Source organism: Phyllobates terribilis, unplaced genomic scaffold (genome assembly GCF_046119375.1).
Source record: "Phyllobates terribilis strain yellow unplaced genomic scaffold, ASM4611937v1 Scaffold_7__3_contigs__length_470593459, whole genome shotgun sequence".
In the NCBI taxonomy this organism is placed as follows: domain Eukaryota; kingdom Metazoa; phylum Chordata; class Amphibia; order Anura; family Dendrobatidae; genus Phyllobates; species Phyllobates terribilis.
In genome coordinates, this window is record NW_027362767.1 from 289,834,845 (window position 1) to 289,847,118 (window position 12,274).

Consider the following 12,274-nt stretch of genomic DNA (forward strand, 5'->3'; position numbering starts at 1 on the left):
TCTGGGCTCCGGTGCTCAGGAAAGACATATTGGAGCTAGAGAGGGTACAAAGGAGGGCGACTAAGGTAATAAAGGGAATGGAGGGACTAGAATACCCAGAGAGGTTGTCAAAATTAGGCCTATTTACGTTGGAAAAGAGAAGGCTTAGGAGAGACCTCATAAACATGTATAAATACATCAGGGGGCAGTACAGAGATCTCTCCCATGACCTGTTTATACCAAGGATGGTGACAAAGACGAGGGGGCACACTATGCGTCTGGAGGAAAGGAGGTTCCTGCACCAGCATAGAAGGGGATTCTTTACGGTCAGAGCAGTGAGACTCTGGAACTCTCTGGGAGAGGAAGTGGTGATGTCCAACTCACTTAATGAGTTCAAGAGAGGCCTGGACGCCTTTCTTGAGAACAATAAAATTACATCTTATGCTTAGTTAATTAATCCAGGGATTTAATCTGACTGCCAGATTGGTGTCGGGAAGTGAATTTTTCCTCAATGATGTAAATTGGCCTATACCACATGGTTTTTTGTTGCCTTCCCCTGGATCAACGCTGCGGAATAGCTGCAGTGCACAAGAAATAGGCTGAACTGGATGGACACTTGTCTTTTTTCGGCCTTATAAACTATGTAACTATGTAACTATGACTATACACAGAGCTGTGCTGTGCAAGAGTGGACTCTACACAGAGCTGTGCTGCGCAAGAGTGGACTTTACACAGAGCTGTGCTGCGCGAGAATGGACTCTACACAGAGCTGTGTTGCGCAAGAAAGGACTCTACACAGAGCTGTGCTGCGCAAGAGTGGACTCTACACAGAGCTGTGCTGCGCAAGAGTGGACTCTACACAGAGTTGTGCTATTCCAGCTCAGTACACTGCTTACATCTGGCCGGTGTGTAAGGGTGTGGACTGTAATGTAGTGTTCCTACTCCTGAAAAAAACAATCTCACAAAGTGAATAGTATCATACTTTTTTGTGTATGTATTGTGATATGTGAAGTGTGAACTATGTCATGCGACTTTAGGAATGTAATGTGTAGTAATACATAGTGTTTTAGGTAATGGAGCTGCTGTGTGGGTACTGTAAAGGTAATGCCTAGTATGAGTAAGGTACACTCCAGCTCGAGCATAAGGTAAGCACAGGATAAGACATAGAATAAGATTTAGGACATAAGACAGAGTGTGATAGGCAATGTAAGTGTAATACTGTTAGAAGATAGTGACTGTAGTTAAGTAGGTGAAAGGTTAAGGTTGCCCAGCAACAGACTGCTGGGGCAGAAAGAGTAAAGAGACAGTTAACAAATTGTCCAGCCCACAGTTTGAGGGCTTAGAGCCATTAAAAGGGAACCACTTCCTGGTTTAAAGAGGTAGTGAGAGAGTTCGTTGGTGACAGTGACAAGGTCAAGTTCAAGAAGCAGTGGGCGGACAGCTAGAGGAATACATTTGGAGTTCGATAGTATGAGACCTTACAAAATATCCTGCGAACATTCCTGCAACCTCCGGAGTCAAAGGCTTGATACAGGTGCAATGGAGAGCACTTTAACCCCTTCCGTATAGATGAAGATGAATGTGGAACCGTGTGACGGAAACTTAATGGATTTTGGAAATACTGAAGAGCCTGATGGGAAATCCTTGGGGGTGAAAGAACCAGTAAATGTAGGGATAGTTCAGGCTCAACAAAAGGAAAATATGAAAGTGTACTGTGCTAGGGACCTAAGAAACGGAAAAGGTTGTGATCAATACTGCGTGTTTCTTTATGATGAAAATGGACAGTTAAGTAAACTTCTTTATTACAAACCAAACTAGGTGTCCCCTGACATGTGTGTGTCTGTCCCTGAGGATGGAGACCAGAAGGCAGTGGAGGCCTGCAGACTGCAAGTGAGTGTGACGCACCCTACACGAGAAAGCACACTGGGCCGGGGACATGAATTTATTGTAAAGTGCGAGGGTGTAATGGAGCAGTATTTAGATCATGGCTACCGCCTGGTGGCACCTTAGAGATGCTGGAGCGCATAACAGATAATTAGTGGAGATGCCAGTGTTGGATCCCTAACTATCTGATAATAGTAATCTATACATCAAAGCCCTTGACCAATCCTTAAAGACATCCCTCCTATTTACAGTAAACATAGCCTACAGAAATACAACTTTTTCTGTACAGTTTATACCTACTGTATTTAGTGTATTAAAGGCATTTTCAAGGTATAGGAAAAGGTCATTTATATCAGAACGGTGGCAGGCCAACACCCGGTACCCCCACTGATGTGAAGTTATTATCTCCAGCAGAAGCAGGATGTAAACTCTGAATGGAGAGGACAGCACAGCTCCATTCAATGTGTAGTGGCTCCTGCCGAGTGCTGCAATGCAGCTCCATTCAATGTGTAGTGTCTGCTGCTGAGTACCGCAGTGCAGCTCCACTCAATGTGTAGTGGCTCTTGCTGAGTACTGCAGTGCAGCTCCATTCAGTGTGTAGTGTCTGCTGCTGAGTACTGCATTGCAGCTCCATTCAATGTGTAGTGGCTCCTGCCGAGTGCTGCAATGCAGCTCCATTCAATGTGTAGTGTCTGCTGCTGAGTACCGCAGTGCAGCTCCACTCAATGTGTAGTGGCTCTTGCTGAGTACTGCAGTGCAGCTCCATTCAATGTGTAGTGGCTCCTGCTGAGTACTGCAGTGCAGCTCCATTCAGTGTGTAGTGTCTGCTGCTGAGTACTGCATTGCAGCTCCATTCAATGTGTAGTGGCTCTTGCTGAGTACTGCAGTGCAGCTCCATTCAATGTGTAGAGTCTGCTGCTGAGTACTGCAGTGCAACTCCATTCAATGTGTAGTGGCTCCTGCTGAGTACTGCAGTGCAGCTACATTCAATGTGTAGTGGCTCCTGCTGAGTACTGCAGTGCAGCTCCATTCAGTGTGTAGTGTCTGCTGCTGAGTACTGCATTGCAGCTCCATTCGTTGTTTACATCCAGCTACTAGAGCTGCTAGCAGCTAATTGTTGGTGTGCCAGGTGTTGGACCCATACCAATCTGATATTGATGTTCTATCCTCAAGATATCCCCGGAGAACCCCTTTAAGGCATATCTTGACAAACGTTTTCACCCAATGTTTATTTTGCCGTCTTACCATAAGAGTTACATTTAACCTCAGTGCCTGGGTATGATGTCCACAGAATACGATCACTCCAGGATGGTGAAAATATACGGGTCTTAATAAAAAACACATTGAACAGAGTAAAAACTATTAGAAGCCTATTTATTATTGATATGGTCAAGCAAGGTTGCCAACTTGACTTTTTATTTTTTTCTGGACAAAAAAATCACAGACAGACAATATTTTTTACGGATACACTTGAAAATTCTAATAAATCATTATGATTATAAGTGATAGGTTTCTACAGCCCATAGTTCTGATATGGAGACATCAGATGCATTCACTGTAAACTGTAAAATGATAGTTACAGTCATAATAATCTATATAAGTTTCTTCAGCTTCAAAAAAAAATCAAGGACGCCTTAAATTTTTTTTTTTACGGACAGGTCAAAACTTTGCCCTATCTTTACAGACTTTCCTGGAATTTCTGGATGGTTTCCAACCCTGTGATCAAGCTCGGAAATAAGGATCTCTAAGTTATCAATATCCACTATGACTGATCTCCTCTTCACTATAAGAGTGCACTATACTGTTCATTAGGGTCCCATCTGCAGGCCGCCACTAACCAGACATTTATGGCATATTGATGATAAGAAAACCGCTTTATACTAGAAAGCTATTGGCATCAGTTGTATTGCAGTCTCAGTGATTCCTTTCTCTGCTATAACTCTCTGAAGTTTTTTAAAAGTGCACAAACTTCTACTGTCACCAAAAAATTCTTCAGTCTATAATTTGTAACATTGCCATGATTTATTTTTACTTTTCCTATTTCTGATAAAGGAAACAATACTACACCTTTTTTTAACTAAGATGCAGTAACATTTCATACTACTAAATCAGATTTTTTTCCTTCATGATTCAGATATGGATAATAGATAGATGAACACATTAAGAAGTAGCAGAGAGAAAATTTATAAATTCAGTAAATTAGTCTCACTCCAGTTTTCTTGGCTTTCTGCAAATCATATGAACGGGAACCTCTCTCGTAGCGACAAGTGGGTGGAAATGTGATTAGATGCTCCTCTGAAGAAAAAAAAAAAATAATAATGATAAGAGAAGGTTCACGGTTAACGCACGATGATGAGCATTTTGTCAGGGGTTGGTCTGAATATCAAAAAAATGGTATGCGAATGTGCCCTTGTGCATATTCAACCACTTTAATGTGGAAAACAAAGTCCAAAAGATGACATTTTGACCTCCAGTTTACCTGTTTTTCAGAATTTTCAATTCAGGGGTAAGATCTGTGAAATTTGACTTCATTAGTTACTGATTTTCCCATTACTGAGATAGGAACTGAAAGTTACTGATCATAAAATTCTATGGGAAGGAGGAGAGGGCTAGAGACAGACACCGATCTCCTGAAATGACCGTTACACCTTAAGATAAGAAGTCAACCCCTTTAAAGAAAATTTGCCATGTCATGAAACGTTATTAACCTGCAGATAGGGGGTTAATCTTCAGGTTAATAGTGTTCTAAAGCTCCCCGGCCGCTGCACAGAAAGCCCGGCTGTTAGAAGGGAATGAGCTTTCTTCTTTCAGGCAGCCTCCGGCTTTCAGTCATAGTGGTGTGGCTTCAACCACCGCTCAGTACATAGTGAGTGGTGGCTGTAACCATACTCTGGCACTGACTGTCAGCCAGCTCTGTACTGATGCTGGGGTGTGGTTACCGCCGCCACTCACTGTGTAGGTAGCGGTGATTGAAGCTGTGCATCTATGACCGAAAGCCGGGGGCTGCCAGAAAGAATAAAGTTAATTTCCTCCCAGAAGGCAGGCCTTCAGTGTGGCGGCCGCATGGGTTCTAAACACTATTAACCTGTAGATTAACCTCATATTGGCAAGTTTATATCGTTTTTTGACATGACGGGTTCCCTTTATACCACACGAAATACTAAAGGGAAAAAAGTTGGACGCACTGATCTAAAGTATTGTTAAATAATTTACATATTGTGTTTGTTCTTCTCTTTCAGAACACGTGAATTACTGAACACAAAACATCAGAGCAGATTTCACAATATATTTACACCAGTTTTCCGATAGGACTACATTAAATTACTTCCCATACTTTCATGGCTGCTATATTAGCTACATTGTAGTCAAATTACTAGTGTTTGTAGCCACTAAACACAACTAGAAAATAACGTGACGTATGGTAGTGATATTAATATACAGGATGCAGTAGCCATGTATGTTTGCCAGATCTATGGTAGTAGAACAGTGTTTCTCACTGAATCCCAGGAAGATTTTCTTTTTTTCACGTTCTTGGTTCAGTTGATCGACAGGAAGCAATAGTTGGTGCTGACCACTGTAGATGCACTGCAGCACATCCTACATGCAAGGAACAAAAATCTCTGGATCAGGTGTAAGAACTATTGTAACAAAACTGGCTTATGATTTACTGTGGAATATTGTAGGACTGAAGTGATAAACTGAAATGTACCCTCCAGAGAGCAGCACAGGTATCCTGGGAAGTGTTGGCACCGTGCATAGGTACTATGATAGGGCAATAGATTGTTTAAATGACACAATCCCCATTTGGAAGTCATTCACTTTAGAAGATCTTTGAAAGGGGTGTTAGGCATGTTGGACTTTTTGCTATAAAGGGAATGTGTCATCAGAAAAATGGTTAATTTTTTTGTTCACACCACAATCTTCACTAAAAATAAAAATGAGAAATCTTTCAAGAAATTCACATGTCCATTAGCAGCAATGAGCAGACTCCAACCCTGTCTTTTGTAAGGCCCCCTTCACACGTCCTGATGATACCGGTACCGGAAAAAAACAGTACTGGTGTTATCAGTGTTGCGTGTCTGTTTGACATTCTTGTGTACACGTGCGTCATCCATGTCACATCTGTGTGCCATCCATGTGTACGTGTGCATCATCCATGTGCTGTCCGTGTGCTGGCCATGTGCTGCCCGTGTGACACGTAGACATCTAATTTCACAACACCAAAACACATTATAAAAAATGGCACCATTTAGTGCCTTATATGTTAACCTAATGTTACAGCTATTAAACTAATAAATAAATGAAAAGAATGATGTGAGTTCCCACCTTTTTTATAACCAGCAAAGGTAAAGCAGATAGCTGAGAGTTGATATTATCAGGTTAGGAAGATCCATGGTTATTCGGCCTTTTCCAACCTAAAAATACCAGCACACAGCCGCCCCAGAAGTGGCACATCATATTAAAAGCCTCAATTCTGGCACTTTGCCTTGGCTCTTCCTGATTGCCCAGGTGTGTTGACAATCGGGGTAATGGTAGTTGGGGCTGATATCAGCTGTGAATTGTCCAAAAACACAGCTGACATCAAGGCACCCCCATTACTAACTCAGTACTAAGAAGAAAAAGACACAAACACAAAAATACTTTATTTAAAAAAAAAACTCCTGAACTTTTTCCCTGGTTCACCAATATATATATATAAAAAAATCCCACGCAGGTCTGACATAGTCCACAAATGGAAACTTGAAAAACATAAAAAGAGAAAAATAAAAACAAAACTCTGTCTCTAGTTCATGAATTTATTATAAATAACGTTCCCATGCAGGTCTGACATAGTCCAGAGCTTCCCACAACGTTCCCCAAATCCATCATCCAAAGACTATGGAGCCTCATTCTGAGGCTTCATAGGCCTTAGCAGCAGCCACTCCCGGCTCATGCTAAGCTCCGCGAGACCAGGCAACTGTGAAGAGCGGTGATGTCGGTAACGTTACTGCTCTTCACAGTCGCTAGGTCACACAGAGAGCAACGTGAGCTGGGAGTGGCTGCTGCTAAAGCCCATGGAGCCTTAGAATGAGGCTCCATAGGCTTTAGACAACGGATTTGGGGAACAAAGTGGGAAGCGCTGGACTACGTCAGACCTGCATGAGAACTTTTTTTTAAATAAATTGGTTAACAAGGGACAGTGTCTTGTTTTTTATGTTTTTCAGGTTTCCATTTGTGCACTACATCAGATTTCCTGGACTACATCGGACCTGCGTATTTTTTTTTTAATAAAGTGATGAAACAGGCAGTGCTGGGGGACGGAGGAGAGAATTGAAAGTGTTGAATAGCTGTTTAGGGTTGCGAGACAGGGAGGATATGAGAGATGAGAAGTAGGTTTGTTTACTGCAGTGAGTGTGGACTTGAAAGTAGTGAGTAACTGTTGAATGCGATGAAGTGCACGTTGGAGTGGGACCTTTTCAATCTCCGCTCAGCAACCCTGGAAGCCCATCTCAGTTCTTTAGTCAGGCTGGTGTGCCAGGGTTGCCTGTTGATTGTGCAAGCTTTGGTATGTAGACCGAATCGAGAGCTGCAGCTGTTCTGGTATTATATAAAGTGGCAGCATCATCTGCATCGTGTAAAGAACTTATGTCTATAAAAGGGAGAAGAGATTCAGAGAGTGACTGTTGGTCAAGGTGTTTGAGGTTTCTGCGAGGGTGTGCAAGTTTGTGGAGTGAGGATTGTGGACCTGGGGAGGAGAAGGAAGAAAATGTAAGTAGGTTGTGATCAGAAAGAGGGAGAGGCACGTTAGAGAGGTTAGATAGGGAACAGAGGTGGGTGAAGATGAGGTCCAGTGTGTGACCCTCTTTGTGAGTGGGTGCGAAAGACCATTGAGCAAGGCCAAAGGAGGAAGTGAGAGATAGAAGCTTAGAGACAGATGAGAGAGAAGTGTCAATGGGGATGTTGAATTGCCCATGATGATAGTGGGGATGTCAGCAGAAAGGAAGTAAAGTAGCCAGGCGGTGAAGTGAACGAAGAAAGTGGTGGCTGGCCCTGGGGGCCAGTTGGAGGCTGGAGGAGGATTAGATGCGCACATAGTGCACCTCAAAAGAGGGGAGAGTAACAGAGGGTGGCAGTGGAATTTGAGTGAAGGAGCAGTTATCTGACAGGAAAAAAACAATTCCTTCGCCATACTTGCCGCTGGGGCTGGGGTATGTGAGAAAGGTGGAATCCACCGTACGAAAGTGCAGCTGGAGAGGCTGGGTCAGAGGGGTTGAGCCAGGTTTCGTTGATGCAGAGGAAGGAAAGTTTGTTAGTAATGAAAAGATCATGGATGTAGGAAAGTTTGTTGCAGACGGAGAGAGCATTCCATAGAGCTCCTGTTAGTGCGACTGGGGAAGCGGGGGCAGGGCGGATGGGTATAAGGTTAGAAAGGTTGCAAGAGTTTGTGATAGATCATGGATGGGAGGTAGATGAGGAGGACCAGGATTTGGAGAGATATCGCTGGCAGTGAGGAGGAGCAGATAAAGTGTTAACAGGTGGGAGCAGGAGAGAGCATGAGGTGGCTGTCTGTGTTCAGAGACACAGGATTGACTGTTGAGGAACAGTTCTCAGGAGGAGGTGAGATGGATGAGGAGGATGGAGGGAGAGATTACCAGTTTCTTACTAGGTGAAGGGATTATGGGGTTAGTAGAAAATGGAGGACTGTAGGGGAGAGAGTGAAAACAGAAACATTGTTACTTTCACTGTGCATCCAGTTTCCTTCAGTTCCCTTCTGGTTCAATTCAGGTCTTATTCAGTGCATTAAACTTGTATGACACACTTGTGTGATACACTGGGCAGACTCCCTACTCACAATATATGTGCTAGCAAATGCATTCAGGTGTGAAGCAGGGGGGATAACTAAAAATCTTTAATTTCTATGTCACACGAACAGCACACGGATGTCACACTTATGTCATCCGTGTGCACGTATGCGGGACGTATTATCATCCGTGCTGCCGGGAAAAAATGGACACGTCTACGTGTGGTTCACATGGACACACGGTCCGTGTGAAAACACGGACATATGCGTAGCCCCATAGATTATAATGGGTGTGCATGTGTACGTGTCTCTGGTACTTGTGAAAACGGATGCCACAAATACCAGAAACACGGAAGTGTGAAGGGGGTCTAATGAAGCATCTAAAAAGCATGTGCAAAGGTCATTGTGAAGGAAGGGGAGGCAGGGGAGCTGTGACATTTCCTATTATGATTGGTGGATATCCTATGTAATTGTGTATAGAGGTGGTATCTGTCAATATAATCCTGCCTCTGGTGATAATGAGCTTGCTGAAAACTCTTCCTGAAAGGGCAGGAACTATGTGTGTAAAATAAACCTGATTTAAACAATAGGTCATTTTATGAGGACACATTCCCTTTTAGACTTAGTTCTCTGGCTATACCTGAAAAGGCATGTCTAGTTTATAGTTTAAGTCGCCAGCCCAAAACAGATATGTTAGTCTCAGAGGCAGCTGGAAGCTTCTTAAAGTTTCATCTCCAAGTGTTAGACCTCGTAGGATATCTCCAAAACTCTGGTTCCTCCTGCAACAATTTATCTGATAAGGACAAGACTCTGAGAATCAGGACAACATGCAATGAGAAATACAGTACATATACCCATACAAAGATGGATCTACTCACTTTTGGACTTTCTCTATTCCAGACATAAGGTGACAATTAACAAAACCCATTGAAACCCCGTTGATATTGAAGGAGACACCAACAGCTCCTCTGATGCCTGCAATAATTATTAAAGTGTTAGTATCTGCAATGAGATCATTAGGTTTTCTCCATTATACTGTATATTATATAATGAACACATCGTAGGATCACATTATCCCATGTTGAGAGTCATACCCAAGGTGTTGCTGATTCCCGTTCTCACAGTTGATGTTTGCACATTTGAGACAAAATATTCATATTCTTCTTTTATCAGTAATGTAAGTTTTATTCCACCAAGGGAGTGAACACAAACCTTGGTAGAAAAAGAAGAAAAACCACTGAAATATCTTGGTAAACACACAAGCTGAGCATACGCACATTCCATTTCCTTATTTAATCTAAATTAGAGACTTTAAGGCTGCGTGCCCACGTTGCATATTACAAGCGTATATGCTGCGGAATTTCCGCAGAGTAAATGCTTGTAAAACGCATGTATATCCGCACCCCATGGTCCCCAATGGCATTCCGCAATGTCAATGCCCATGCTGCGGATTTTTCCGCAGCGTATATGCTGCGGTCAAAAATCTGCAGCATGTTCATTAATTTTGCGGAAGCGCAGCGGAATCAATATGCGGATGGTACCCAAGTCTGGAGGACAGGAGACTCTCATCCAGACCTGGGTACCAAAGAACCTGTAAAAAAAAGAATAAAATAAAGTTTATACTTATCTTCTGATGTTTTCCCTCCGTCGCGCTATTGTGTGAAGGACCTGCCACGTCATTGAGTTATGTGCCATCACATGACTCAATGACTTCACCGCAGGTCCTGCACACAACAGCGTGAGCCGCTCAAGACTCCGGACGGGGCAGAGAATGCATCGGAAGGTGAGTATAAACTTTATTTTTTACCATTCTGATTCTTTTTTTTTAACTATTACTTGGTCACACTATATATGCCGGTTGCATGGATTTATATAGTGTGAACAAGTTGTCAAGCACTTTTCCAAGTAATGCTAAAATCACTTGGAGAAGTGCTTGATAACCCGTATGCGGAAATGCATGCAAAGACGCCTCACAAACGCTTCTACCTGGCGGGAAAACCGCATGTAAAATCCGCATGCGATTTTCCCGCCAGGGAGAAGCGTAAAAAATATGCTTCAGTTCCGCAACGTGGGCACATAGCCTAAAGGGTTTTCCCACGAGCAAAAGTTCATTTTAAAAATTGTCTGTGTCTGACCGTGTATGGAGCATACCACATCTCCTGGGCAGGGGAAGAAGCAAAAGACAATATAGACATTACAGTATGAGATCGCAGAGGACTCATTTTGTGAGGTAAAACATTTCATTTTGTGAGGTAAAACATTTCACTGCCTGCTTTTAAATAATATTTTACCTCACAAAATGAATCCTCTGTGATCCCCTGTTGTAAATCTGCATTGTCTTTTGCTTCCTCCTCTGCCCAGGAGCTGTGGTATGTTCCGTATACGGTCAGACACAGACAATTTTTAAAATGAACTTTTGCTCGTGGGAAAACCCCTTTAAATCAGTTCTCAAACACTTGTGACAAAGTCCCTGGTAGTGTGTCACAAGGGAGGTATGTGTCGCTGAGACTCTTAAGCTCAGTGATGTGAAAACATGAAAGTTCTCCTGCACAAGTAGGTGCTGAGAGAGTTAATAGAACCACATTTACAAGGGAATGTTTTTATTGGATAACGAAAGTGCAGGGCGGGACGTTATCCACCATCCCTCCCAATCAGGGGAGTGTCTGGGCTTTAAATAGCCAGCCCTGACACTCAGGTGTGTTCAGTACCTGGGGAAACTTTGCTCCAGGAAGGTTCTAGCACGGGGTGTGCTGAACCTGTGCGTGGCTAACTGTGTGTGGCTACCTGTGTGTCTGGTCAGATCTTGGCTGAGATACAGACAGTGCTGCAAGTTTGGTATTTTGTTTTGTCTCTTTAGCTGAATGGGCTGTGTTTTCTTTTTTGGACTCCATGGTAAATTATGACTGCTAAATAAACTAACCCGAAAATTTAAAGAGACAGTATCCCATGTTTTACCTCCGCATACAGCTGAGCTTGTCGCTATACCACACATTGAATACATAGATATTAATGGTTTTAAAACTATAATAATAATCTTTATTTATATAGCGCCAACATATTCCGCAGCGCTTTACAATTCAGAGGTTCATATACAACAGTCATAAGTAACATAGCTAAAGATAATACAATAATTAAAGCAAAAATAATAACGACCCTGCTCGTAAGAGCTTACAATCTACAATGAGGTGGGGGTAACACAAAGTACAGGGACTTATTTACAATGAAGGTCCAGCCATCATGAGGGGATGAGGGATAGATAGAGGCTCCATGAGCTTGTCAAGCCAGTATTTGTAGTGCTTTTGGGTGCGGTGGAGTTTGATGGAGACTTATGTTTGGAGAAATAATGAATGGGCTATAAAAATATAAAGGACTTCAATTAGGGAATGTGAAAGGCCACCCTAAACAGGTGTGTTTTTAGGGAGCACCTAAAACTGTGCAAGTTGTGGTTTGTCCTAATTTCTTGGGGTAGAGCATTCCAAAGAATAGGTGCAGCTTGGGAGAAGTCTTGGAGAGGTACGGATTAGTGCAGATGTTAGTTGAAAGTCGCTTGCAGAGCATAGAGAATGGGTAGACCGATAAACAGAAATGAGGGAAGAGATGTAGGGGGGTGCTGCACTGTGGAGAGCTTTG

The 12,274-nt window shown here is 42.8% G+C and overlaps 1 protein-coding gene across 1 annotated transcript in view; it reads right to left on the reverse strand.

Annotated features, from left to right (window-relative positions):
* The window catches only part of LOC141153177 (phosphatidylinositol 3,4,5-trisphosphate 5-phosphatase 2A-like), a 124,232-nt gene that overhangs the window by 15,390 nt on the left and 96,568 nt on the right, over window positions 1-12,274 (reverse strand). Inside the window, exons 11-16 of the mRNA XM_073637877.1 lie at window positions 9,739-9,856; window positions 9,523-9,619; window positions 9,285-9,423; window positions 5,361-5,460; window positions 4,073-4,158; window positions 3,109-3,190 (exon numbers count right to left, since the gene is read on the reverse strand). Of these exons, the coding sequence (XP_073493978.1) occupies window positions 3,109-3,190; window positions 4,073-4,158; window positions 5,361-5,460; window positions 9,285-9,423; window positions 9,523-9,619; window positions 9,739-9,856 (622 nt within the window). The remainder of the gene's footprint in view (window positions 1-3,108; window positions 3,191-4,072; window positions 4,159-5,360; window positions 5,461-9,284; window positions 9,424-9,522; window positions 9,620-9,738; window positions 9,857-12,274) is intronic.